Source organism: Oryctolagus cuniculus, chromosome 2 (assembly GCF_051225735.1).
Source record: "Oryctolagus cuniculus isolate XC-2025 breed Fujian yellow rabbit chromosome 2, ASM5122573v1, whole genome shotgun sequence".
NCBI lineage: Eukaryota > Metazoa > Chordata > Mammalia > Lagomorpha > Leporidae > Oryctolagus > Oryctolagus cuniculus.
The window spans coordinates 196,884,076-196,911,528 of NC_142868.1; the positions used below are offsets into that span (position 1 = coordinate 196,884,076).

General features: G+C 51.9%; 1 protein-coding gene across 9 annotated transcripts in view; it reads left to right on the forward strand.

The window, feature by feature from the left end:
• NOL10 (nucleolar protein 10) overlaps positions 1 to 27,453 on the forward strand; it is a 99,908-nt gene that overhangs the window by 64,196 nt on the left and 8,259 nt on the right. For 8 of the 9 annotated variants that reach the window (XM_002722390.6, XM_008249836.5, XM_089327838.1 and 5 more), the window contains 6 exons: positions 2,243 to 2,369; positions 7,276 to 7,355; positions 7,920 to 8,018; positions 9,719 to 9,808; positions 18,322 to 18,495; positions 18,771 to 19,018. In XM_002722390.6, coding sequence (XP_002722436.3) covers positions 2,243 to 2,369; positions 7,276 to 7,355; positions 7,920 to 8,018; positions 9,719 to 9,808; positions 18,322 to 18,495; positions 18,771 to 19,018 — 818 coding nt within the window. Of the gene's footprint in view, positions 1 to 2,242; positions 2,370 to 7,275; positions 7,356 to 7,919; positions 8,019 to 9,142; positions 9,337 to 9,718; positions 9,809 to 18,321; positions 18,496 to 18,770; positions 19,019 to 27,453 lie in introns of those variants that run through there. The other variant, XR_016230584.1, reaches the window with a different exon arrangement.

A 27,453-nucleotide genomic window follows, 5' to 3' on the forward strand; every position in this document is an offset into this window, starting at 1 on the left:
TTCACGGCCCCGCAGGCCGTGTTTGTGGCTGGGTCAAGGGGAAACCACGTGGACTTCCATATTCACGGGTTCCCATCTGCAGATGCAGCCAACTGAGGACTGGAAATATTTGAAAACATTATTACAGTTTATTCCTTGTCACTACTCCCTAGGTAATATAACAGTAATCTATGTGGCAGTTATAATTCATCTAGAGACAATGTACAGTATATGAGAGGTTGTATTTATTTAGCTTGTATGCATATACTGTGCCATTTTGTATATGGAACTTGAGCGTCTACAAATGTGGATAGTTGTAGGGGGTCTGGAACCTGTCCCCCAGTGACAATGAGGAGCGACTGTCCTTTATTTTGAGTGACAGTGTCCCCTTGCATAGGAGTCAAAATAGATCTAACTCTTCCCACCGAGTGTTCTTGTCACCAGTAGTTTTATGATGGGATATGTGAATGTTTTTATCCGAATAAGAAAAATTAGACGACTTTAGAAATGCTTTTGCCAAAGAGGACTCTTCAGGTTTGAGGACCGTGTACCTGAATTCGTGTGTGCTTCACGTGTGAGTAGGTTCATTAAGCAGATATTCCCTGAGCACCTGCTACTTGATAGACACTGTTCTAGGATTGGAAATTCAGCAGTTAACAAACTAACTGAAGTCCCCACCCTCCCAAGAAGGGACGTCTTGGATATTATATCCTAGAATAGCGGTGATAATGTACTTCCGTCCTGACACAAGAAGCAAGGACCGCTGTCTTAGGGAGTGTATCAGCCAACAGAACAGCTTGGTACCTGTGGCTGACTGATTGGAAGCAGACATAGCTGTGTGCTGGGATTTTCACGCCTTGCTCACGCATTCAGTGCAACCTGAAGCCTGAAACCCTTTTGAATATGCTTCACTGTGGACTCACTCCCTCTGGGTTCATCGCTCTACGTGACTGTGTGTGCGTGTGTGTGTGTGTGTGTGTGTGTCCATCCACCTTTCTGCTCCAGCTCGATTCCAAACTCTTCAGAGAGCCCAGCAGGTGTCTAAATCATCTTGCAATTTTGAAGGTTTGTGGGTTTTTTTCTTTTATTTTTTTTCCCTCATTTTATTTGAAAGGCCGGGATAGAGAGAGGTGTTCCATTCATTGATTCACTCTGAAAATACCCACAACGCCACAACAGCTGGGCTAGGCCAGGCCAGAGCCAGGCCTGGAACTCAATCCCGACGTCTCCCACGGGTGGCGGGACCTGAGTGCTTCAGCCTTCACCTGCGGCCTTCCAGGGTGCACATCAGCAGGAAGCTGGAGTCCAGAAGTTGAGCTGGCGCCTGGACCCAGTCAGCCCAAGAGAGGAAGCAGGTGTCTCAGCCCCTTCTCAGCCACTGCGCCAAATGCGCTCTCCTACTTCTGTTTTAAAAACTGTGTAGATTGTACTCACATCACATTTGCTAGGAGACTCCTTTTATGCTAATTAAGAGCTGCGTTTCATGTTCATGAGCCCCATAGCCTCATGTCGGGGCAGGGAATCTCTGTTGTAATGAGACAAAGCAGCATGACCAAAATGAGCGTGGCCGTGTCAGATGTGGACTTCTGCTTAGTCCATAGGGATGTTTCTCCACATGTAGTGTATTATGTGTGAAATAAAAAAAGTTTAAGATCTATTTATTTATTTATTTGAGAGACAGAGTTATAGACAGAGGGAGAGAGAGGTCTTCCATCCACTGTTTATTCCCCAAATGGCTGCAACAGTGGGAGCTGGGCCAGTCCGAAGCCAGGAGCCAGGAGCCTCTTCCGGGTCTCCCACACGGGTGCAGGGGCCCAAGCACGTGGGCCTCCACTGCTTTCCCAGGCCACAGCAGGGAGCTGGGTCGGAAGTGGAGCAGCCGGGACTCGAACCTTGCCCTTACAGGCTGCAGGCGCTGCAGGCGGAGGCTTAACCTGCTGCTCCACAGCATCGGCCCCAGAATGCTGCGCTCTCCTGAGTGAGGGAGGTGATGGGCGAACGAATGGGTGGTGTTATAGGGCCTGCATTATTGATCCGCATTTTGATGGGTCAGTGTTTGCTAGTGTCTTTGTGTCCCCGACTGAGTGGGGTTATTCTCCTCTTCCAGGCCTCAGTTCTTCTGTTTCCTCTCCTTTGTGTGCTTGCTCATCATACGCATTGCAGTTTTTTCTCGATACTTCTCATGGAGACCGGGATGTACACCTCGCGTGTGCGGAGGGCTCGCTGTCTGTGTCCATTGCTAACCTGTGATCCCCACCGCCAGGTCCTGGGCCCTGCCCCGCGGTGGTGCTCCTTCTTAGACAACCTGACCGAAGAACTGGAAGAGAACCCGGAGAGCACGGTGTACGATGATTACAAATTTGTAACCAAGAAAGACCTGGAAAATTTAGGTAAAAATCACAAGATGTCTTTAAGGTTATTTTAGTTCCGCCTTCTCTTTAGTTTTGAACATTAGAACTGCCTGAGCCGTGGTAATCTGATTTTCCGAATCTTCCCTTTCAGGCAGTAAGCAGCCTGTACATTAAACACTGCTTCTGCCAGATGAGCTGTTAGCACGCTGTGCGTTGACGATGTCTGACGTCTGCTTAGAGAGGGGTTCAGGGAAACTCAGTCTGCTGAAGTTTTTCCTTTCAGTGGAGGTAATCCTTGCACATGCAGCTGTGTGTAGGGGACATCTGGCACGGAGCTCTGTAAGAAGGCTGACGTGGGTTTACACTCACTGCTGACTGTTTCCAGTGTTCTTCGAGTGTAAGGTCTTGAAACTGCCCCCAGAGGTCAGCAGTGAGTCCTGGCTCCCTGGTAGGTGTATTTATGAAAGACTTAATCTAAAACCCAGAACTCGTAGACTGGATCTTCCAATAAGGGTAGAACCTGAATAGATACTTGATATTTAAAGGTTATAAACTGAAAACATGTCTTCCAAGAGTAACTTCCAGGCCGGCCCCGCGGCTCACTAGGCTAATCCTCCGCCTTGCGGCACCGGCACACCGGGTTCTAGTCCCGGTCGGGGCGCCGGATTCTGTCCCGGTTGCTCCTCTTCCAGGCCAGCTCTCTGCTGTGGCCAGGGAGTGCAGTGGAGGATGGCCCAGGTGCTTGGGCCCTGCACCCCATGGGAGACCAGGAAAAGCACCTGGCTCCTGCCATCGGATCAGCGCGGTGCGCCGGCCGCGGCGGCCATTGGAGGGTGAACCAACAGCAAAAGGAAGACCTTTCTCTCTCTCTCTCTCTCTCACTGTCCACTCTGCCTGTCAAAAAAAAAAAAAAAAAAAAAAGTAACTTCCGTGTGCCCCATGATATTTAAGTGTTTTATGTATTGCCTATTTAATCCTCAAAACTCTGTGCAGTGGGTGTTATTATGGTTCCATTTTATAGGTAAAGAAACTGAGTCTGAGGAAGATTAAGTATTCAAGCTGGGGCTGAGCCCCAGAGTTTGTTTTTTGTTTTTTTTTTGTTTTGTTTTTTTTAAGATTTATTTATTTATTTGAAAGGCAGAGCTACAGAGAGGCAGAGGCACAGGGGGTTGGGAGAGGTCAGTCTTCCATCCATCCACTGTTTCACTCCCCAATTGGCCGCAACAGCCGGAGCTGTGCCAATCCAAAGCCAGGAGCCAGGAGTTCCCTCCGGGTCTCCCATGTGGGTGCAGGGGCTCAAAGACTTGGTCCATCTTCCACTGCTTTCCCAGGCCATGGCAGAGAGCTGGATCGGAAGTGGAGTAGCTGGGTCTCGAACCGATGCCCTTATGGGATACCAGCACCGCAGGCGGTGCTTTACCCCGCTGTGCCACAGCACCAGTCCCCCAAAGGTTCTTTATGTGTGTGTTTTTAATATCTTCTAATTTTTTTAAAAAAGTTTTATTTTGGGGCCAGCACTGTAATGTAGCAGGTAAAGCCACCGCCTGCAGAGCCAGCACCCAACATGGGAACCCAGTTGCTCCACTTACCATCCAGTTCTCTGCTGTGGCCTGGGAAAGCAGCAGAAGATGGCCCAAGTGCTTGGGCCCCTGCACTTGCGTTGGAGACCCGGAAGAAGCTTCTGGCTCCTGGTTTTGGATCTGCCCAGCTCCAGCCATTGCAGACATTTGGGGAGTGAACCAGCAGACGGAAGCTCTCTCTCTCTCTCTCTGCCTCTACCTCTCTGATACTCCGTCTTTCAAATAAATAAAAAAAAAAAAAAAAAAAGACTTATTTTATTTATTTGAAAGGCAGAGTACAGCAAGAGTGGGAGAGACAGAGAGAAAGCTCTCCCATCCGCTTGTTCACTCTCCACGTGGCCACAAAGGCTGGAGTTGGGCCTGGCCAAAGCCAGGAGCCTGGAACTCCATCCAGGTCTCTCACATGGGTGCAGGGGCCCAAGCGCGTGTGCCATCTGCTGTTCCTGTCCCAGACACATTAACGTGCAGGGAGCTGGATCTGAAGCGGAGCAGCCGGGACTCGATCCAGCGCTCATGTGGATGCCGGTGTTGTAGGCGGCAGCGTAACCTGCTGTGTGCACAGCAGCACCCTGTATCTTCTGATATTAAATGAGCAGTGGCTATCATTTTTAAGATTTCTGAACCACGCGTAAAATCTCCTAAATAGATTATCTTAAAAACAAAGGCAACTATGTTACTGACTGACTTCCTTGAATTATTTCGTTTTTTAATTTTTCATTTATTTTACTTGGTAAGTAGAGGGAGAGAGAACCCTCCCATTTGCTAGTTCACTCCCCAGGTGCCAGAGAGCCGGGAACTCAGTTCAGGTCTCCCGTGTGGGTGGCAGGGACCCAACTACTTGAGCCCTCCCCTGCTGCCTCCCAGTGTGCATTGGTAGGAAGCCTGCGTTGGGCCTGACCAGGAATCCAGTCCCGGGACTCTGATGTGGCCGCAGACACCTCGCCCTGCAGGCTGAGTGCTCACCCGGGGTTATGGTTCGTGCAGCGTCAGTCGCATTGAGTACTTGCAAGTTCTGACTCTGCTCCTGTTTGTGGCCTTTGGCAAACCTGTAGCTTGTATTCCCACAGCCTGTTCCCTGGAATAGTACGTCTATAAAAGAGCTGCATGGGTAGCATGGTGGCTGATACCATGAGCTCTGTAAGAAGGCTGACGTGGGTTTACACTCACTGCTGACACTCAACACCTGAGTCAGTTGGCCAGTTCACTGAGCCTGGTTTCCTCCTCCATAAAACAGGAATAATGGACCTGCCCGTAGGATTGCTTGGGCAGTGAATCGGATAATGTCTGAAACAGACTAAGTGTTACTAACAGACTAGCTGTTACTGTAGGGATCTGTGACAAGTTGAAGTAATGCTAGGTTAAGTACAGTGAAATCAAGTTCTTTATTATGGAGACTTTAATATCATACGTGTTGTGGGTCTCTGGGCCAGGAGAGAGGGTCTGAAACATTTCCCAAACTTAGAGGACCATGGAGCCTTTTGCCCTCAGGCCCCTTGGCCCTGTGTTCTGTGGCGCTCACGGCACGGCTGCTGTCAGTCTCTGTCGCGGTGTTTCACCGTGAAAGCCGCCACCTTGGTTTCTAGTTGTGATCTGACTTGGAGTGGGAGTAATTGTGACATAAGTCAGAGTTTTATATGGTTAATACTAATAGAGGAAACAGACGTTAGTGCTGTCACTGGTCTATATTTATATGTGTATATAGAAGATTTGATTTGATTTGTGAGGTAGTTCCATTCAGTGAGAGGGAGAGACACAGCGTAAAGTCTTCCATCCACTGGTTCATTCCCTAAATGGTCGCAACGGCTGGAGCTGAGCCGATCCGGAGCCAGGAGCCAGGAGCTTCTTCTGGGTTTCCCATGAGGGTGCAGGGGCCCAAGGACTTGGGCCATCTTCCACTGCTTTCCCAAGCCACAGCAGAGAGCTGGATCAAAGAGGAGCAGCCGGGACACAAACCGGCCCTAGTATGTGCTGCTGGTGCCGCAGGTGGAGGCTTAGGATAGCATGCCACAGCGCCGGCCCACAATCTGGTGATCAGACATCGTTCTGAAGGAAGGTTGTGTGATAAACATGCAGATGCAGGTACTTTTAGGCTGTTGTGCATTGACGCATTTCATGAAGACTCAGCCGTCTTTTTTTTTTAACAATCCACTGTGAAAGACGTTTTATTATCCTAAGGAATTCTAGGAAAGAATTTTCTGACCAAGTCTTATAATTACTTTATGAAGTTATCCAAAATTTAACTTGGCTTACTTACATGATTTCCTGTTGTATACTATAGTACTGTGTGATTTTTGCATAGGACCTGATTTTCAGATCTAGATGGATGTATTTTTCTAGAATTTGAAAACTAGAGGGGCCAGCACTGTGGCGTAGTTGGTTAAGCTTCCACCTGCGGCACCAGCATCCCCTGTGGGCACCAGTTCAAGTCCTGGCTGCTCCACTTCAGATGGAGTAGCACTTCAGATGGACGCAGCCGTTTGGGGAGTGAACCAGCAGATGGAGGCTCCCTCACTCTCTCTCTCTCTCTCTCTCTCTCTCTCTCTCTCTAACTCTGCCCCTCTGACATAAGTAAAATAAATCTTTCTTAAAAAAAGAAAGCTAGACTGTTTGCCGTGAAAGGTGCTTAGCTCGTATACCAAGGGCGCTTTTTCTCGGTTCCTTACATGTAGTCTCACTTTGAAGATAATAGTCTCGTAACTTTCTGTTCAGATTTTTACAGTGAATAATTCCTGTAGCATAGACGGAGTCCTTACGTGACCCCAGCAGCCCTAATGCTGTCATCCGCTGGAGGTGTTACGCAGCGCAGGGCTGCCCGCCCCTGGCTGCCAGTAGACTGTCCATCCATCCCCAGTGAATTGTGCGTGTAATGTGTGTATTAATGTGCACGTGTGCTTCTGTGTGCGTCGGCTGCTCTTTCTTCCCAAGGCTGTTTCCTTTGCTACCTTACTGTTGTATACTGTCCTTTGTTTTTGGAGGTTAAGGATGATAATAATTTTTCTCCCCCTCTGCCTCCACCTTCCTGCTTAGCATAAACATCAACAACCTCGTGTTGATTCCTAGTATTATTTTTAAGTTGAACTGGTTTGTAGAATCCAAAAATCTGAGAACCACTAGCATAAGGAGCCGTCTTTACCAGTCCGTTGGAGTTTGTAATGATTTTCTCGTTGTTTTATGCTTAGTGTATCATTTAAAATAAAATGATAGTAAGTTAATTATATTTTTTCTGTAGATATTAAAGGTTGGTAATTCCGATCCTTAAATTTTTATGCAGAAATAAAATCTTCATATCGTCAAACTGTTGTCTAGGAAAAACTTAAATTTTAGTTGGGATTTCATCAGAACCTGCCCTCTTTAACTTTTCCCAGGGCTCACACATCTCATTGGATCACCATTTCTCCGGGCTTATATGCATGGATTTTTCATGGATATAAGACTCTATCACAAGGTACGTGCAAAATTCCAGTTGTTTCAAGAGACCAATGAGCGATCTGTAGCTGGCTCTTTTCTGCTGTACTTTGATAAAACATACAAAAGGGGCCAACATGTGGCACAGCAGGTTGGGCCATTCGTTCTCTGCAGCACCAGCATCCCATATCAGAGCGCTGGTTCAAGTCCCAGCTGCTCTGCTTCTGATCCAGCCTCCCGCTGATGTGCTGGGGAGGCAGAGGAAGACGGCCTAGTACTTGGGCCCTGCCACTCCGTGGGAGACAAGGATGGAGTTCCAGGCTCCTGGCTTCAGCCTGACCCAGACCCAGCTGTTATGGACATTTGGAGAGTGAACCAGCAGCAGTGGAGGACCTCTGTCTGTCTGTCTGTCTCTCTCTCTCTCTCTCTCTCTCTCTCACACACACACACACACACACACACACACACTGTCTCTCTGCCTTCCAAATAAATAAGTAAAACATACTTGGGATTTATAAGGGATGTGTCTGTTCTTTAACATAGTAATCGTGGTGTATTTGAAGCATGCTGGTAACCATTTTTTTTTTTTTTTCATTTTATAAAGGTGAAATTGATGGTAAATCCATTTGCTTATGAAGAATACAGAAAAGATAGAATTCGACAGAAGATAGAAGAAACACGTGCACAGAGAGTCCAATTAAAGGTAAATCTTAGGTTCACCATTGCATTTGCCTGAGAAACACTTAATTTGCGTTTCACTTTGTGTGACCTCTGCTGTTGTTCGCGGCTGCCTCCCCGTCGCTGGTCGTGAGGCTGGGTCCTCTGTGCAGCTCTGTTTTGGGAGCTCTGTGGCAGTGGGAAAACGGGGAGTAAATGATGGAACCACCACTCGTCACCCCCACTAAGAACATCTGATGAGGGTGGGGGCAGCGTGGGCCCAGGTCGGAGGGTCTGGAGGAAGTCCCAGCTTCCTGTTAATGCACGTCGCGGGAACCAGCAGGCGACGCCTCCAGTGCTCGGGCTGCTGCCACCACGTGGGAGACCAGGTGGAGTTGCAGGCTCATGGCTTCTTCCCAGCCCAGCCCTGGCTTTTACAGGCATTTGAGGAGTGAACCAGTGGATAGAAGATCTTTCCCTGTCTCCCTGCCTTTCAGATAGGCATAATGAAACAGATCGTTTAGTTAAATAAACCCTGATGGGGTTTTCCAGTGAGCTCTCAGTTTTGGTGCATTGGGGCTTTACCAGTCCCCACTTCGTGCCGACTTCTGGCAGTGTCTCGGGCTGTCTGGATCACGAGGGCATCGTTAGGCTGTGTCAGGAAACAAACCCTGGCTGTCCTATCAGCAGAGAGAGTTCAGTGTGAAGAATCTCCAGCCAGGTACCGTTCGAGAGAGCTGAGAAGGACCAACGCTGCTGTTTGGGTAAGAGGCAGTAAGTGCAGGCCACGGCTCCCACTTCAGGCTCTGCAGGGCCCGTGGAGCTGGGCCCTGGGCTTCTGGGAGCGGCACAGGCCGTGCCAGGCCCTTGGTGGGTGTGGGATGTTCCTGGCAGCGCTGGAGCTGGACGACCAGGAGCACTGCTGCCCCTCAGGCCCGCTGTTGCTGCCAGGGCAGAAAACCTGTGGCTTGAAGCCCACCCGAACGGCAAGGCAGGCAGACGGGGAAAACAAGTCCTCTCCCCCCGGCTGCCTCCCTGCCTCTCCAGCGACCCTCACTCGGTGTAATCACCAGGTGTTCTAAATACTCACAGCCGGACACACACGAGTGTGCTTCCAGGCAGGGGACCCGGCTGCCCTGACACTACCTCGGCGCTGTCCCCTTTGCCCAGACTCGTGGCGGGTTGCTGAGGACGCTGCGTGGCAGGAGAGGCTGGTGTGAGGACGCCTGTGCTCCGGCTCTTCACTGCCTGTCGCTGTTACCCGCCGGACCCAGAGCACGCAGCACTGAGTGGAAGAGGGTGACGGATAGCTCGGAACTTGCACCTGAGGGCACGCAGGCTCGCCTCTCCAGTTCCCTCTAGAGGTTTGCTTCCTCAGGCTCGGGAAGCGGTGCAGCCAGATCCTTAGAAGCGTTTTGGCCTCCCCACACTGCAGCCAGAGTTCACAGCACGAGCCCTGCTGCCTGCTGCTGCCCGTTAGGGTCCTGGCCTGTCTGTGGTGTCGTGGGCCAGACACGTGTCTCTCAGCTGGTTCCTCCAGGTGCTGGGAGGATGCGGGGTGAGGGTGAGGCCCCCCGCAGCACCCCTCGGGTCCTCGTTATTTCCTGCTTTGGGGATAATGAAATTTCAGAAGTAAGAATTAAGCTCTCTCCTTCTGAACTCTTTGTAGAAGTATTAACCTTCAAAGCTAAAATAGCTCTCTCGATTACGTAGTTACAGCATTTTTTTCCCCTCTACCACTGTTAGAAATTGCCAAAAGTTAACAAAGAACTGGCACTGAAGTTAATTGAGGAAGAGGAGGAGAAACAAAAGTCTACATGGAAAAAGAAAGTTAAGGTAAGCTTTTGTAAGAAAATATTGATAAATTGTTCCTGGATTTTCTTGATGGTAACTGGTATCTTTTTATTATTTCTTTTTCCTTAAAGATAGATGTAGAGTTTTTTTGTTTTTTTTTTTTAACTTTTTTACCTGCTTGTGAGATAGAATGTGCTCCACGTGGACTTCAGACGAGAGGAAAGAATGTCTAGCAGGAAGCCGCCCTCGGGACTCTTCCCGGAGGAAGGCATCATGGTAGTCAGTGCATCTCCTTCCTGTTTCGTGTCTTTGGAATCGTGCACTGGAATAGCAAGACAATCTTGTGTGTGGCAGACCTGCCGTGGCTCTGTAAGCTGACATGGGGGGTTCCCGTTTTCTTAACAGTTCTAAGTCGTTTCAGTGGCTGCACAGGCTTACGGCTGTATTATGATTTACTTAACCCTTTCCTGTTAGACGCTTAGGTTGCTTATCGTTGCTTTGTGCTGACTGGCTTGTAATTCGCAAAGGAACTGACTTATCTTTACAGCCGGGTTTACTGAGAGTGTGCGGCTGCCATGTGACTGGTGCCTGCCCGTCCTTACTGAGAGGAAGTAGACAACGTCCATCATAAAGTAAAATAGAGAGTGCTTTGAACTGATGTTGTCCGGTTGCCTCAGATGTGTGTAGATTTCCTGGGCCCCCTGATCCTGTTCTCTCCCGGGTCCAGCAGGCAGTGTTCTCCGCGCCTTGGAGACACTCTGGGGCTGCGTGTGGCCTTCTGGGCAGGATTCTTGTCTGTTTGCTTACTTTTTGTGTTCTCTGGTTTTTAGCCAGGTAAGTGAATTAATTTTTGGAACCCTTTCCTAAGTAAATGATGGTTAGTATGTCTCCATTTTCTTTAACTTAGTACGGTAGCGAGGTTGGAACAGTCACATAAACTTACTGATACGTGAACTGCATCTATGCTCTGGCCGTGCTGTGGGCCTTCCTAGTGTGTGCCAGCGCTCAATGTGCTGTGCTAAAAATGCTAGTGCTCCCCCCTTCCAGCCCAGCTCTCTGCTGTGGCCAGGGAGTGCAGTGCAGGATGGCCCAGGTGCTTGGGCCCTGCACCCGCATGCGAGACCAGGAGGAAGCACCTGGCTCCTGGCTTCGGATCAGCGCAGTGCGCTGGACGCAGCAGCCATTGGAGGGTGAACCAACGGCAAAAGGAAGACCATTCTCTCTGTCTCTCTCTCTCACTGTCCACTCTGCCTGTCAAAAAAAAAAAAAAAAAAGCAAGTGCTTCCTGCTGGGTTGACTTCACCCTCGACGTATGCACAGTGACCTCCCGTTAGCCACGGAGGGTCGGAGGGTGGCTCGTCAGCTCCACAGTGGATCTTACACACTGCTCATAGTGGGAGTGGCGTTGGCACTGGCGTGCCTGGAGCTGTGGTGGGAAGAGGGTGGGGCCATGCCAGTCCACATCATGGAGGGCTAGACACCTGGACACTCAGGTGTCACTTGGCTGCCCCGTGCAGCATGGTTGATCCGGGCCTTTCTGTGAGGCCCTGTGAGTAAGACGCCATCCCCTTCGCTCTCTTTCTCCTTTCTTTCTTATCCTTTTTCGTTTTGTAACTTTAATCAGCAGTTGGTTCTCATGCACCTTGACTGTAGATTTTTCAAAGTGGTGACAGGTACACGAGTGACCAAAGCAGAGCGTGTTGGGTGGGTCGTCTTCATCCTCATTGCTTTTTCTGGACCCTGTCACGCGGATGCGGTGCGGACGTTCCTGTTCCCTGGGCCTGGAGCTGTCCTCAGCCCAGTCTCCCGCATGGCTTGCTTGCGGCTCTCTCTGAGTGCCTGGGGCGCGCTTCCCAAAGCCCAGAGTGTGCTCTTGTGAGCGTTGATGGTGTCCTGCTGGCACCACTTAGGGGAGCGGTCCTGGGGGGCCCCAGTGGCAAAGGAAGCCCCTTCAGCCCCTCCTCGGCCGGGCACAGCCAGAGAAGAGAGATTGCGCAGCAGTGCAAGGTGGCGGAAGTGGCACCGAGGAGTCGAGACCTTAAGCGTCCTCCTGCAGTTCATTAGAAATACGTAACATATTGGAATTCAAGACGTTAGAGACAGGACGTAATTGAGCGTTTTATTTCTTTGTAGAAGTAAAAGGCTCGTCAGGAGTACTTTGAGCAGCTCGCTTTCTCCTTCCAGGAAACTTGGGACGCACCGCCGGCATTTTCTTTGCCTTAGCAAAGCGTCCTGCTCCTTCTGAGTGTGCTTGAACTCCAGCGTTCTCTTCTTTGTCTTTACAGTACCTGAAAGTCCCTCTCATGTGAAGTTTCTCGCCAGTGTCATTTCTGCCGGGGCCGTTTTTCTTTGTCACAGCTGCTTGCCTTGGCTCTTTGGAGACACTCACCTGCCCACTGCCCTTTGACGGGATCTGGGGTTCAGCCGGTGGCGGCGTCCGCGCCCCACACCGGCTCTTTCCTCCAAAACTCCGTTAGCGTGTTTGCTTTGCTTCGGTTCCCTCCTTGTCGGCCAGTTCTCTCCTTTTACCTGCATTTGGAAACTGTCACGTGGTTGGTCTGAGAGATACAAGGGGGCAAGGCCAGCGAGAGCCAGGCTTTGCAAGGCTGAGGTTCCTTACTTACTGGGGATTTCTGGGCCGCAGGGGTTCAGCAGAGTTTGTATTTCATGCAGATAGTCCCAGTGGGTGAGCACACGTAACTCAAGCTTGAAGCATTTCTGTGGGGGACCGGGTGTCTTCTGGGTGCGTGGTGGTCGCGGGAGTCAGGACCTGTCAGTCAAACCTGCCCCCACACACTCTAGTTAACAGTCGAGACCGCATTTATTTGTTTTATTGGAATTTGTGTTTGCTGGGTCATCCCGCAAGGGCTGTCGGCTGCTACTTCTGTTGTCAGAGCAGGGAGGGAACCCCTTAGAAACCCGGAGCGGGATTCCGTCAGGCCGTGTTCGCGCCTGGGAGTGGGGTCTCGGCCACCTCGTCATCTGCTGGCGGACTTCTGCCGGACTGTGCTGGTCTCAGAATGAGCCCCTAACGTCCCCTTGATGGCCTGCTGACCTTAGCAGAGCTGTTTCATTCCAGAAGTGCTATCCGAGGTCCCTGAGAATCCGAGGCTGAGCTTAGGAGAGGTTTGTGTAGCTTGCGATTTAACAGTTTTGGGTTGTATAAGAGGGAGACCTGAAGGACTCTCGCGAATGAGGGGAAGGACCTTCCTCTGCAGCTGTGAAGAATACTTGAAAGAATCGCCCAGAGCAGCAGCAGGTCGTTAGTGTTGCCTTTGAACCCAGCCCTTCAGAACTTCAGTGGCTGTAATAGCCTGCTGTCTCCGACGGGAGAGCGTGTGTCTTACAGTCACGTCCTGCTTTGCTTACAGCTCAAAGTTCGTGGAGACAGACTGCGCGCTGCTCCTGAATTTGCTCTCAGTGATAACATAGTAAAGTCTATCAGGTGTTTACTGTGCAGTTGATGTGGAACCCGCAGCGGGAAGTGACTCACCACGTACACAATATCAAGGAGCGTTTTCTGGACATCCTCCAGACTCGGAAACTTGGGGGTATTAATTCTAATTAAGGATTAATTCATTTGTCCTCCAACACGTATACAAGCGGCGTAGAGACCTGGGCATGTGTGCTGGTGCGACTTTTAAGGGCCGGACTTTGGGTTAGCGCCGTCGTTCCTACAGGTGTCACTTTCTGTCTGTCTGTTCCTCGGGCAGCTTCACCTTGGCTGGGAGTCTGAGCGTGCTTCCCCTGGGCTCTGCAGCAGCTCGGCTCTGTGTGAGCTCTCCAGCCTGTGCGTCCTCTGTGGCTGGGGAACCACGGCAGAGCCTCGGAAATCATGGAACGCCATTAAGAGTGTGTATCGAAGTAGTGGCTCCTCTCTCTAGGAGAGGTATAATTATGTACAGACACTCCGCATTGCACCTGATCTGTTTTAACATCTCAAACAGTATTTCTAAAGCTTTCCGTGGGTACCAGTTAACCATTTGTGTGTTTAAATTACGGTTGTGCAGACATCACTTTTAAAACCGTAGACGTTTTCCGTGGTCTGGTGGAATGTCGGCCCTCCCTTATCCTCCTCTTCCTCCCACCCGCCCCTCGTTTTCACCTCGTCCGCCTGTGGAGCTGGTCATTTTGATATAAAGTTCTGTCTCCCTTTTTAGTGTTAGGCATTCTCTCCTGATGGCCGCCCCTCCCAGGAGAACCCTGTGGGAATGTCGGTTGCGTCCCTGTGCGATGCTTTGCTAACCTTGTCACAGTTCTGTCTGCCGTTGGTGGCCAGTCGGGCGGCAGTGGTCTGTGACTGCATCTCCCCGTGACCCTTCGTTCTCCTCGGCCCCAATTCTTTACGAGTTGTCTAAATCTCACCTGGAGAGAGCTGTGCGGGCCACCTGTTACACTCAGCGTCCTCTGGCAGCAGTTGCTTCTAGGTCTTCCTGGCCTGCTCTCTTCTGGACTGGTTGGCTTCTGGTCCTGGGGTCTCCCTTTACCATGTCCTAGGGATTCACCGGACCTCAGCCACGTGTAGGACAGGACCTCTAGGCAGTCCCCAGAGGCTCTCTCCTGTGACAAGGGAGAGCAAAGCCAGCAGGGGGACCGTCTGAGGGGTCTCACACCAGGTGCCTGGGCTGCTCCACTTCCAGTCCAGCCCCCTGCTAATCACCTGGGGAGCAGCAGAAGACGGCCCACGTGCTTGGGGCTCTGCACCCCGTGGGAGGCTCTCCTGGCTTCAGCCTGGCCCAGCTCCAGCATTGCAGCCACCTGTGGAATGAACCGCAGATGGAGATCTCCCTCCCTCCCTCCCTCTCTCTCTCCTCCGTCTCTCTCCATCACATTCCCTCTCAAGTAAATAAATCTTTAAAAAAGAAGAATGATGTGGTGTTCAGAAGCTGAATGAAAGCGCTCCAGTGGGGAAAGAGCCCCTCGTCCCCTTTCGGCCCCTTTGTGGTGCGCTGACTCTGGGCGCATCGTGGGCTTAGCTCTTGCCCTTGCTAGTCGGGTCCTCCTGCTTGAGGGCTGGGCCTGGCAGCCGGCATTCTGAGAGCTGACCGCCTTGGGCCGAGAAGCTTGGGGGGGCGACAGGAACAAGGGGTCAGCTTCCCGCGCTCAGCACGCGCCCGGCTTGCACAGGCTGCCTGCCCCGGGCAGTGCCCTCCCTCCCCTGCTCCAGGGGTAGGGCCAGGGCTGGCTGCACAGAGCTAGAGTGGGATTTTAAACGGGCCTTTTCCCTTGCTTCCGAGCCGTGTGGCCCCATCTCCTCCCCGCGCCCTGAGGGTCTTCTGTGAAAGCCGTTTCTACTCTGATGGGGTTTCAGGAGCGACTAGGCGGTGCCTGCGTTCAGTCGCCTTTACTCAGAAGTCAGTCCCGACTTCGTGGCATGGAAAGAATAAATGTTATAAATGGCAACCATTGCTCCGTGTTGAGGAGAATATTGGTAATAAGCGTTCTGCTCAAATCTACAAATGGAATTCTTTGAGGGAGGGCCATGCTGGGAACAGTGCTCCGAGTGTTTCCCACATGTTAATGGAAGTGGTGAGCGTGTCTGTGTGTCTGTTTATGGGACAGATCTCTGGCTAGACACTTGTAAACTGCTCTAGAGCATGGCCACCTACAGCTGTGAAAACAAACAATTAGACTAGGAAAATCCCCGGGGAAAGTATTTTTACTGCTGGGTCAGAAGAGTTATTTATAAAATAAGTTATAAATTGTTCCTCTTAAGCATGCTTATCTTTAGGCAGTGCAATGTATTTGTTTTAAATTCAGACAAATCTTCAGGGTGGGCGTTCGGTGTAGTTAAGTCATTGCTTGGGATTCCCACCGCCCATAGCAGAGTGTCTGGGCCAGGTCCCGGCCCTGCTTCCAGTCTAGCTCCTGTTACTGGGCGCCCTGGGAGGCGCAGGTGAATGGCTCCAGCAGTGAGGCCACTGCCACCCACGAGGTCAGCCCTGACTGCTGGGGGCATTTAGGGAGTGAACCAGCGGGTGGAAGGTTTCTTTCTTTCCTTTTTTCAAATAAAATGAAAATAAATAAAATTTTTTTTTAATCTGAAGAATTCCAGCAACATATTCTTTAACATGTTCTTTATTAAATATTATTTTGACAAATAGAGTAAGAGGAAAAGAGAAGATTGCCCCTTAAGTGTTTTTCTGAACCTGAAGATAGGCACCTGCTGTTGATTAGCAGACACCTGTCTGATGAGGGCTTTCGGAAGTTCAGGGAAACACCTATTAGGAAGCCACGCGTGGGTCTTAGAAATCCTGCACCACAACAGACTTAATGTTTTAATTCCATTTTCCATGAACGTTTTCAAGTCCCTTCCCCTTTGTGGCTGACTCTAGAGTGTACATTGTGCCCCTCCGGTCTCCTGAGACCTGGCGAGTTGTTCCCGGACACCTGCTGGATTGATCAGAACTGGATGGTGGCAGTAGATGTTGGCACCATGTTAAGATACCTGTTGGGATGCCTGTGAGTGTCTGTGTCCAGGTCCCGGCTCTGCTCCTGATCCCAGCCTTTGGGGAGTGAACCAGTGGATGGAGGATCCCTCTCTGTCTCTTCTGCCTCTCAAATAAATGAACATGAAAAGAAGGACTAAGTGTTGAGCAGAATCCGGATAAGGTTTTCCTACCCAGCCTACAGTGGAGCATCATTGCATGCTTCGCACTCCGCCCGCCCCTTCTCCCGAAACTTCTGACAGCATCTCCCAGCCCACGGTGCCACCCGCTTTCTATCCCTGGGTACTCGAGGGACGCTTCTAGCCCTGCTTCTCACCGCGGGCCAGGCCACCCCTCGCCGCATCTGCCAGCTCTGATGTAGAAACGTCTCAGAGCAGCTCTCTTCCGTGAGTCTCTGCCCACCGTCCTGTTCCCCTAGCCCAGGGTCAGGCCCCAGCTGCTTGCCCGTGAGTCTCCGCGGTGACAGGCAGCTTCTCCGGCAGCGTCTCTGCCGCCGCAGGCTCGTGCAGCACACCTGTGCCTGTCAGCCCTCCCCGTCCTCGGCTGTTTCTTCTCCAGTACTTGTCCCTGCCCCGCAGGAGAGCAGGCGTGGCACTTGAAATCCATTACAGTCAAGACCCCCGTTCCGCGGTGGCTTCTGCCTTGCTCCGCCCGCCTGCTGGAAGTGCCCCTTCCCGGGTTTCCTCTCAGCCCAGCCGGTCTGCACACTCTGAGCCCCTCTGGCGGCCGACGTGGCTCCCCACCGCGCTCTGCCCCTGCGGGGCCCGGCAGCATTCTTTGCAGATTTTCCTGCCTCACTGGCTTGGGGTCAGGAACTGGATCTTTCCTACCCTTCTCTTCCTTAGCCCCAAGTGCATCTTGGAAATGATGTTGAATCAGGAAGACTTGTTGAGTTCTCGTATCTATCATAGGATTTTAGGTAGAGATTTATCACGTTTTAGATACAGTCACAGGTATTTGAAAAGTTTGTAGATGATGGAATTAAAATGTTTGTTTTGGTGCATGAATTATTGAAATCCATGCATTAACAGGATCTTCAAAAAGTTCATGAAAGGTTGGGAGGGTGGGAGGGAGGGAGAAAGGAAATATCACTATATTCTTAGACTTATATCTATAAATCATAATGAATCTGTTAAAAATTAATTAAAATAAAAAATGGAAAGAGAAATATATCATGAAAAAACTTGCCTGGGTTTCAAAATATCTTTTGTACCAAAGTAAATTTATCTCTTAATTCTGTTTTCCACACACTTGTACCCTGCCAAGTAATAGGCCAAGCTTGTTGATACCCTGGGATTTACCCAGGTTTGTGTAACTCGGTCATGGGAATGCAGTCTTCCGAACTCAGCTGTTTACAGCCGGGCGTACTCTGAGCAGCGGGGAGCTAGAGTCCAGCACGGCAGGCTGGCTTCTCCGGCTCCTGTCCGGGCTGTGTCCTCTCATTACGAACCATTCTGAGTAGGCGGTCTGTCTGGCCCACAGCTTGTAGCTAAGGAGCAGTAAGAGAGCCAGCAGCCAGAGGATGGACGACATCGCACTGCAGTGATGGGGCGGCCACCTCAGAGATGCAGATGCGCAGGCGTTTCCACCCTCTCGGCTGGAGCCCATGAAGTCGCTCGTCCAGCCCTGCCACACCGCTGTCCACACCACTGTCCTGGTGTCGTGTACTGTTAGCTTTGGATTATGAACTTAAAAGATTTCAGAATAGTTGCTATGCGGTAAAAGCCATCCTTCAAAAAACTGGGTGTTTCTTTGAAAAATGACTTTTATAGTTAAAAGTATTAATTGAAGAAATTTAATTTGTTAGCACAGAGTTAGCCCAGACGCTCACTCTTGGCTCATTGTGTGTAACGGCCGGGTGGTATGGGTCACTTGCAAAGTGGATTAGTGGGATTTGTTTGCTAGTGGGAGGTAAAACCCAGGGACAGTAGGAAAGCTCTGGAAGTGACTTCTAAAAAAGTTTCATAATGAGTTAAGAATTTATGCCTTATGTAGCTTACTGACTTTTTATAATAGAATGAGTGGCTTCAGGCCATCTTTCTGGTCAGATTTTATTCAATATTAACTTTAAATTTTTACATAGCTGCTTTTCTTTCTTTTTTATAGAGCCTTCCTAATATTCTCACCGACGATCGATTTAAAGTTATGTTTGAGAACCCTGACTTCCAAGTAGATGAAGAGAGTGAAGAATTCAGGCTTCTGAATCCACTTGTTTCAAAAATTAGTGAAAAGAGGAAGAAGAAACTAAGACTTTTAGAGCAACAAGAACTTCGAGAAAAAGTAATGTGTTCCTTCCCATTTAGCGCGTGCTCCTGTTTGTTTATGTGACGCTCTCCCTGTACGTTAACAGTCTTTGTACTGAAGGTGTAATTAATGGCACGGTAGCTGTTGGACACGCAGCCCGGAACCGGCCTTATCTAGTGAAAGGGGCTGCTTCCCATGCACGTGCTGGGGCAGCCGTCACGTACGCCCGAGGACTGAAGCCGTGTAGGAGGGGAGAACGGCTCGCGCTGGGCTGGGGAAAGGAGCGCCTGCTTACTATTTTTGTTTTTCAGGAAGAGGAGGAAGAACTGGAAGGAAAACCAAGTGATGCGGAAAGTTCGGAGAGTTCAGACGATGAAAAGGACTGGGTGGACGAGGTCAGGAAGCAGCGCAGACTCCTGCGGCAGGAGGAAAAGGCGCAGCGGCAGGAGCGGCTCAGGGAGGACCGGCAGACGGTCCTGCAGCCCCAGTTCTACGAGATCAAAGCAGGAGAAGAGTTCCGAAGCTTCAGAGATTCTGCCGCAAAGCAGAGGCTGATGAAGTGAGTAGCACAGCCTCGGTGACAAGGTGGCGAGATGCCGAGCCCTCGCGTTTCCTCCTTGGCTCGTCGCCCTCCAGATGACATTCCTGTTTCTGGCAGGTGGCGGCTGTGGGGAGGGCAGAGGCCTGAAGGAGCAGGGGGGCCAGAGGGCAGAGCATGAGGGAGGCAGCAGGCCGCTTGAGGCAAGTGTCCCTGTTGCAGTACCTGTCCCGGCTATGTCTTTCTCTAACAGCTTTGCGAGGGATGGTTTACATGTAAGTCAGTGCAGGGTCTAGTCTTAGGAGTGTTGGTAGGTAGACATTAGGACCAACCCCGAGTTTGCGCTTGGTGGTCTCCCACCAGGCTCCATCTCAGTTTACCTGATTATTAAAGCGGTCCCTTGGAAAATTTGCCAGAAATTTTAAACCTTTTGTAAGAAAATGACCAAAGAGAAGGATGCTCTGGAGTAGTCAGATGCATAGAGACAAACAGCAGGGTGGTTGCCACGGGCTGGACAGGGAAGAACGAGGATGCCGAGTGTGTTGGGTCTGGAGAGACGTCTGGTTTGGGCTGATGAAAAGGCTTTGGAGATGGATAGTGGGGACGGTGGCACAAAGTATGTACTGAATACAACTACTGACCACTTAAAGAGTTGCAGTGGTAAGTGTTATGTTGCAAATGTTTACCACAGTAAAACAAAAAATCAACCTTCAAAAAATATTAGTTTCATGTGAACAGTTCTCAGATGTCCAAGGAACAGGCCAGTCCACGAGTCCAAATTGCATATAGGCCGTAGGCTGTGAAAGGCTGCGCTTTGAGGTTTCTAGGCGAAGTGCTGATTGGCGAGATTTGGACTGGCAGGTGGCACAGCAGGTGTCTTAGAAGAAGAGCTGGAATGTCTGGGAGCTCCGGGGACGGCCACGAGGTGGTGGAGGAGAAGACGGCCTAGGTGTAGGTCCAAGTCAGTGCCATTTCTGGAGCTCGTCCCTCCAGAAGGTGGGGGCAGAGCAGCCACGCTGTGTTGCTGTGGATTCGTTCTGAGAGGAGGAGTGTGGTGGGGGCAAGAGATGCAGAGTCACCACACAGACCCTGGGAGCCAGGTGAAAGTGAACTAGAGGTGAGCTGCCCGCAGACTCGTTTATTTCAGTTGGTGCAGCAGCTTATATAGCCGAGGCAGCCAATCCCGTCACGGGACAGTTTATGCCCTAACCAATCACAGCCTGTTGCCAGGCAGGCTCCTTTACCAGGTGGGTTCTGAAGCCATTCCTGAGTAACTGACACTTGCTTGCCAGTGGCCATCTTGGCATGGCCTTCTCATTCCACCACATTTCCCCCTTTTCGTTTATTTTTGAGCTACAAGAGGCATGATTCTTGGCCATACCATTGTTGACCCCGTTTCCATGTGGTCTAATGCAGCTGTGCCTATCTTAGGTTGTCCCCAGGGGATCTTACCCATCAACTAACCAGCCCTTAAAACAGGAGACCACAGGAGTGCTTGCTCAGATAGGGGTGGGAATGAGGAACAATGGTAATCAGGAATGGCGTGACTGCACACAGGCTGTGGGGCATTTGAGTGGCTGACCAGAGCTAGTGGGGTATAAAACAGTAGCACATGTGGCTGTGGTCAGTTCCTCAGGGCAGGATGATAGGGCAGGTGCGTCTGCTAACAAGGTGGACTCTCAGTCTTGTGCAGCTGGTCCTGGTTGACTGTCAGTTGCAGGCTTGATATTTCTGGCTGTACCCAAATGGGCTGTTCTGCATTCTCTGGAAAGACACAAGCATATCCTTGACCCTTGGTTAGCAGAAGCCTTTCTACAGGCATTGGAATCCAGGGCCTGAATTCTGCATCTGCTCTGAAATTAATGGCAAACATGCGGGTGGGATGGGGTCTAGCAGCTGTCCTGAGAGCCTGGGGTGCCCAGGGACTGCCACAAACGTGGGGATCCTCACTGGGTGCAGATGGGATGACCTCGCATGGGTTATCGCCTTGAGGTCGTCTGTGTTTATCCCACAGATATTTGGGGGGTGGCTGACTAGGCATTGCTGCGTTGTCTGCTGTCATGTCATTTTCACTGTTGGAGCTCTCTCCCCACAAGTCATCCACTGTTACCTGTGAGGCAGCGGCCTGGAATGTCAGGCTCTTATCACTCACAGATTCATTATGTTTGGTAATCCATGTGGGCTTCTGAGAGAGGGATATCTTTCCCATGTTTGAGCACTTAAGAGCAGTGTACCACACCAACTTTATCCAAAGGAATGACACGCACAGCACTGCTACCATAACAAAGGAAATTCCTAGCACCTCAGCAGCTGATGGCATTCTGTAGGGGTTCCCCACGTTAGACGAACAGACAGTGGTGTATCAGATCGTACGTATGTCCTGTGCTTAGTGGGGGACTTCCTTGATTCGTTAGGTCAAGGCCGTCTGCCCACGCTGTGTCTTTGGAGCATCACCTCTCTCGAGTGAGGGAAGATGACTTGGTTCCGAATTCTAGGATGATCAGTCCTTTATGTGAATTCGCCAGGCGAACAGAAAGTAAAAGGAGGAGCCAAGAAGCTGTGTTACGCTTCTGGGCAGTGTGTGCGTAACCTAGGGTCACTAAGACCGAGGACAAGGACAAGGAAAGGGGCGTAGGAGGGGGTTCTGTGCTCACCCTCGCAGAACCGAACAGCACACAAAACACCGAGGGGCCTACTTGCCGAAATCAAGGGGGGAACTCGCCGAGTCCGACAACGCTGTCTCTCAGCCACGTTGGCACCAGATGTTGCTGTGGATTTGTTCTGAGAGGAGGAGCATGGTGGGGGCAAGAGGTGCGGAGTCACCACACAGACCCTGGGAGTCGGGTGAAAGCAGGCCAGAGGCAAGCAGCCCGCAGACTCGTTTATTTCAGTTGGTGCAGCAGCTTATATAGCCGAGGCAGCCAATCCGGTCAAGGGGTGGTCTATGCCCTAACCAATCACAGCCTGTTGCCAGGCAGGCTCTGTTGCCAGGTGGGTTCTGAAGCCATTCCTGAGTGACTGACGCTCACCTGCCAGCGGCCATCTTGGCAGGGCCTTCTCATTCCAGCACAGTGCTGAGGCCCGCCCGGCTCATCTTATGCAGCAGCTTCTGGAGCCTGCCTGGGTCTGCACAGCTGAGCGAATCCTGTCCTTCAGAGGCTCGGTCTGCTTCACCGCCGGAGATGTCGGCACATGAAGAAGCTAGGCGTGGTCTCTGCTCCCTTGAAGGTGCTTTCCCTACCGCCAGCCTTTTCTTTTTTGAAGCAGCTTTGTTGAGGGATCACTTCGATCCACCAGCCTCAAGCATGCGATGCGTGGGCTGTCAGTGCATTCAGAGCTGTGCAGCCATCTCCACCACTTCAGACGATTTCCTCACCCCAGACAGAACCCACACCCACGAGCAGCCCATCCCCTTCCACCTCCGGCGACCCCGTCTCCCCAGCCAGGCAGCCGCGGGTCTGCTCCCTGGACCGTGGGTTTGCTGTCCTGTCATCTCATGGAAATGGGATTACAGGGTGGGTACCGTTTGGTCTGGCTTCTTAGCACATGCGTTCTGTTCATCCGTGCGCAGCGGGTGTCAGTACTGTTTGTCTTTATTACCACAGGACTCCTCTGTGTGGACATGCGCATGCCGTGTGTCCGTTTCTCAGTGGATGGACGATGGCGCCTGAGCTGTTTCCACTGCGGGGTCTCAGTCATGTTGCTGTGCAGAGTATTCGTGTGCACGCCTTGCCGGGACAGGTTTTCATTTTTGCTGGTCAGACAGTAACGTCACACTGTTTTCCGAAGAGGCTCTCATTTTCCATCCCCACCTGCAGCGCGTGCAACCTTTCTGTTACTTGTAGATGTTTTGTTTGGGGTTCTGCTGGAGGCAGCGGGGGAGCTGCTTGCTTCTAGTGTTCTGGTTCAGTGGAGGAAGTTTATTTATTAGGCTGTCCTTTGTTCTTGTCTTGCTTTATTTTTGCTTTATCTCTGCCTCCTGGTCAACCCTTGTTCGATGCTTGTTAGCTACTTGTCATCTGACACACTGGGGAGTTGTTCGACACTGTGAGCCTTTCACGCCTGGGCCGTACATCAGGCGACTGTGGAACCCCTGCTTCGAGGTCTGCTGGGAAATAACTAGCTCCCCAGCGCCCCACAGACGGGGAATCGGGGCGCTCCCGTCTGTGAGTGACCACGGCGAGAGAAGCCCGTGCTGGGGGCGGGGGGTGGCATTCTTCCCACTGCCTGGGGCTGCAACAGGATATTAACGAAAAAAAAAAAAAAAACAGTGAAAGACTTAGTAGTCAAGATCAGCGAAGGCTAACTAAACACACTGCAGTTGAACTAAGTTAAAGGTTCTTTTTGTGTAAATAGTGATGCTTAAAAGAAGGGTCTTGCTGGCTCAGTCACGACACGTGCGTGAGTAGCCTGCAGCCCGCTGGCGTTGCGGCGCACACGGCTTCCTGGATTCCAGTCGTGACTGGATTACTGTGGCACATCTCGACTTGCAGTATCTTAGTACCGTTTAACAAAGCGCTGAGCCATTATCCTTCGGAGAATCGAGTGACTCCTCGTTTATCTTGTGAGTTACCGCAGCCGTCGGGAAAGGACGGCGTCAGAATTGCGTGTGTGCTGTGTGAGTTCCACCTGGACTCGCCCACTCGGGAACTTCTTGTCGGGGAAGACTAGTAGGAAGGTAGCCCGGGCGCGAGAGCATCGTCGGCTCTGCTGGCGTGGTCCTGTGGCTCTGGCTACATACGTGTTTGCACGTGGCCACGCCTCACAGACTGCTAACGTTCGTTGCGAGTGTATCCGTCCACTTCGCAGTCTTCACGCACAATCCATTCACCAAGTGCCTGGCGTGAACACGCGGCTGTCCTAGAGCCCACGCGTGGGAGGGAAGGCGTGGCCCGAGCCCACATCTAGCAGATACCCCGGGCAGGAAGAGGCGTGGTGCAGGGCCGAGAAGAGTCAGGGGCTTCAGCTGGGGGAGAGGTGAGGCCGCCTTTTGGAGAGGCTGAGTGGTGCAGGGTGCGAGCGCAGACCGCAAAGCCAGGATTACCACACTCTGATCTCTGAGAGCCCCTCCCCCGGTAGTCTCGATACTTCCATAAATAGTCGTGCACTCACTGTTGTAGAAAATAAATCATACAGATCCCTCTTTCCTGGGAGCCTACTGACAGGATCTCCGTTTTACAGGGACAAATGTCGGGGGACACTGGACCCGCAGGGGTCAGCTCAGCAGCTGTCAGTCACCCACTGGGCAGTGAGGCAAGGCCTCCTGGGGGCGGGGTGCGAGGAGCCGGTGCGAGCCGCCCCAGCTTAACTGGGTGCTGGAAACGGTGGAATGCAGAAGACTTGCCCTTGTTGTGTAGGGGAAAGCAAGGGCAAAGAAACCAGTATTTTTCTTGAGTCTGTGTTAAAAAACAAACGAAAAAATTGTACTAAGAAAAATACAAGAGTGCAAGGTAGTGCATAGAGGTGTAGCGACCTCGCAGATGTTCCAGTCAGCCGGAGCTAAGAATTTGAGAGGACCGGCAAAGGAGGTGAGCAGTGGGGATGCTGAGGCACCGTCAGAGAAGGGGGGAGAGCTGCGTGGAGCTGAGCTCGGAGAGGGGGCAGCGGGGAGATGCCCACCAGACGGGGCAGCAGCCAGGGCCCAGCAGGAAGGCTGAACACGGTGGCCGTGAGGGCGGCGGCGCTGGGGCTTGAGGCTCGCGCACGCCGGGCGCCTGATCGCGGCGGACAGTGTGGGGTTACGAGTGCCCCGAGAGCTGTGTAGCTGGGCGGTGAGCGGGGCATCAAAGCCCACGACTCGAGGGAGACCGAGTTAGCCGGGAGAGGAGTCGACCCTGGAGCGGGGCCGTGGAGGAATGAGGGCATGGAGTCCCTCACAGTGGGATTTGGGGAGAACCTCAGGAAGATGGGGCCAGGGGCCTGGGAAGGGCCGAGGCGTGGGTCCTCAGAGACACGGGAGACGGGAGGGAGTGAGGGCAGCGCACAGAAGGCTGGGGGAGTCGCTGCCCGCCGGCCCTCGTGAGAGGCTGGGGAGAGTGGCGTGCAGGGTCGGGCTGGGTGGGCGTGCTGTGGCCCCTGCAGGAGGGGCTCCTCAGGACAAAGACCCCGAGTTCAGTGGGGAGGGCTCTTCCTGGGAGGAAGCACAGCTGCTGGGGGCCCTGCAGGCCCCGATGGAAGTGATCTTTGATGTGTCTGCCCATTGGTGGGTCCTGGACATGCAGAGGTGTTTGGGTTTTTTGGCTTGTTCATTTTTTTTTTTTTTAATTTATTTATTTGTTTGAAAGGCGGAGTTACAGAGAGAAAGAGAGGGAAAGACAGAGAGAGACAGATCTTCCATGTGCTGGTTCACTCCTCCAGTGGCTGCAGTGACTGGGTTTGGGCCAGACTGAAGCCAGGAGCCAGGAGCTTCACCCAGATCTCCAGGTGGGCACAGGTGCACACACCCAGTAATACAGGAGCATGGTGTCTTTGTAGCGCTTGAGAGGGTAGGGGAAGGTGAGGTGTCGCTTCCCCTCCCGCGCCCTCCCCGGGGGCCGCCGGCTGGTGAGCCTCTCTGAGCCGCATTCACGACTGTCCACGCTCTCTCCTTGACTGTGAGTGCCCCGTCCTTGTGTGTTAACTTGCTGCTTCCGCCTGACCCAGCCTGGCCTTGCTCTGTAGATCCGTAGCAGGCCTGCCGCAGGCTGTGGGAGTGTGTCCGTAAGGGGGATGTGCAGTGAGCTGTGTGGCGTGCCCCTGACTGTGGCTGTGTCTAGGTTGTTTCTCACGGTTGCGAATGTGAAACACGCAGTATTTCTTACAATATGTTCCTCACAGTGGAAGTGGCAGAGAGCATGTGTGATAGATAATGCTGCGTAAACCTTTTAAACTTACTTCTCGGGGCCTGCACTGTGGCGTAGCGGGTAAAGCCACCAGCCGCAGTGCCAGCATCCCATATGGGTACGGGTTCCAATTTCAGTATATGTGCTGCTGAAGCAAGCACATGGGGTCGATTCGAGTCCCGGCTGCTCCACTTACACTCCAGCTCCTTACTAATGCACCTGGGAAAGCAGTGGAGGGTGGCCCAAGTGCTTGCACCCCTGTACCCACGTGGGAGACCCAGAGGACACCCCTGGTTCCTGGCTTCAGTCTGGCCCAGCTCCAGCCATTGCAGCCTTTTGGGGAGTGAACCAGCAGATGGGAGATTTCTCTGTCTCTCACTCTCTGTGTAACTCTCTTTCAAATAAAAAATAAATAAATGTTTAAAAAATAATAAATTTATATCTCCTTAAGGCCTTGAAGCAACACAGGCAAACTGAAAACATTGAAATATTTTCTAGCAACTTGTACCGTCTGCAGGTGGCTATTTGTCAAAGTTGGCGGTTTAAACCAAAGTCCTTAAAATCACATCGAAAAGTACTTAAAGCTCCTCATGCCCTGTGGACTCCATTTTCCCCATTTCCCTCTTTGAAAGCCCACACCCCCCTGTGCGTGGCAGTCACAAATTCTGAGTTCAGGAGCAGCATTTTCCATCAAAGTAAAGCTCCCACTTTCCTGGGGCCCCCAAGGAATAATCTGGTTCGGTTTCCCCTGTGGCTTATGCCGGTTCCCTTCTGTGTTTTAAGGCCACGGTGCTAATCCGCGAGGTTCTTCCCCACTGCCCTCTGGTATCTGGGGTAGTCCCACCCACCCGTACCCTATGAGAGCCCGTATCTTTTTCTTAGCCGTCTCCACAGTTGTGGGGATTTTGTTGTTGCTGTCCGTCTTGTCTCACTTAGATTTGTCCGTAAAACACTGAGCTTCAAGTTCTGAAGTCCCCAAGCCTGGCTGCCGGAAGCCCGGGGTGCGGGGGGGGGGGGGGGGGGGAGGCAGGGATGCTCCGGGTGCTTTCTGCTGCAGGCAGTCTGCAGGTGTCCCAAGCCAGCCCCGGCCGCCTCTGACGCCGTCTCTGACCAGGCGCCCTCCGGAAGCCGGTGGGGGACGGCTGGGGCGCAGCCCCGCTCAGAGAACCCACTTTCAAAGGGAGGGGCAGGAGCTGCTTTAATGTAGAGATCTGCACACACAGTCCCTGCCGTGTCTGATCTCCTGCCACGCCTCGTTCCGTGCTCCGCTGGGCTTCGCGGAACAAGTCCTTACAGGCGCCCGCGGCGCGCGGCAGGGAAAGCCAGAGTGTCGCGGAGGAAATAAGGTCATCGCTCAGAGCAGTAATTCCCACAATTGACTTGAAAAGGCGCTCTCTCCTCCAATTAGGCTTCTCCGCGCCCCGCCTTGTCTCGGCGCTCCACCAGCTGTACACCCAGGTGACGGCCGGAGAGCAAAGAGCGAAAATGCAGTGAGCAGCCGAGGAGCTGCCCCCACTGACTAAGTCACGCGCACGGTGCAGTCGCTCACCTCCGGTTTTGAATTAATAAACACAAAAGCTGACCTAAGTCTTGATTCCATCCGGCCTGCGGCGTGGAAGCTTGTCCTCTAGAGGA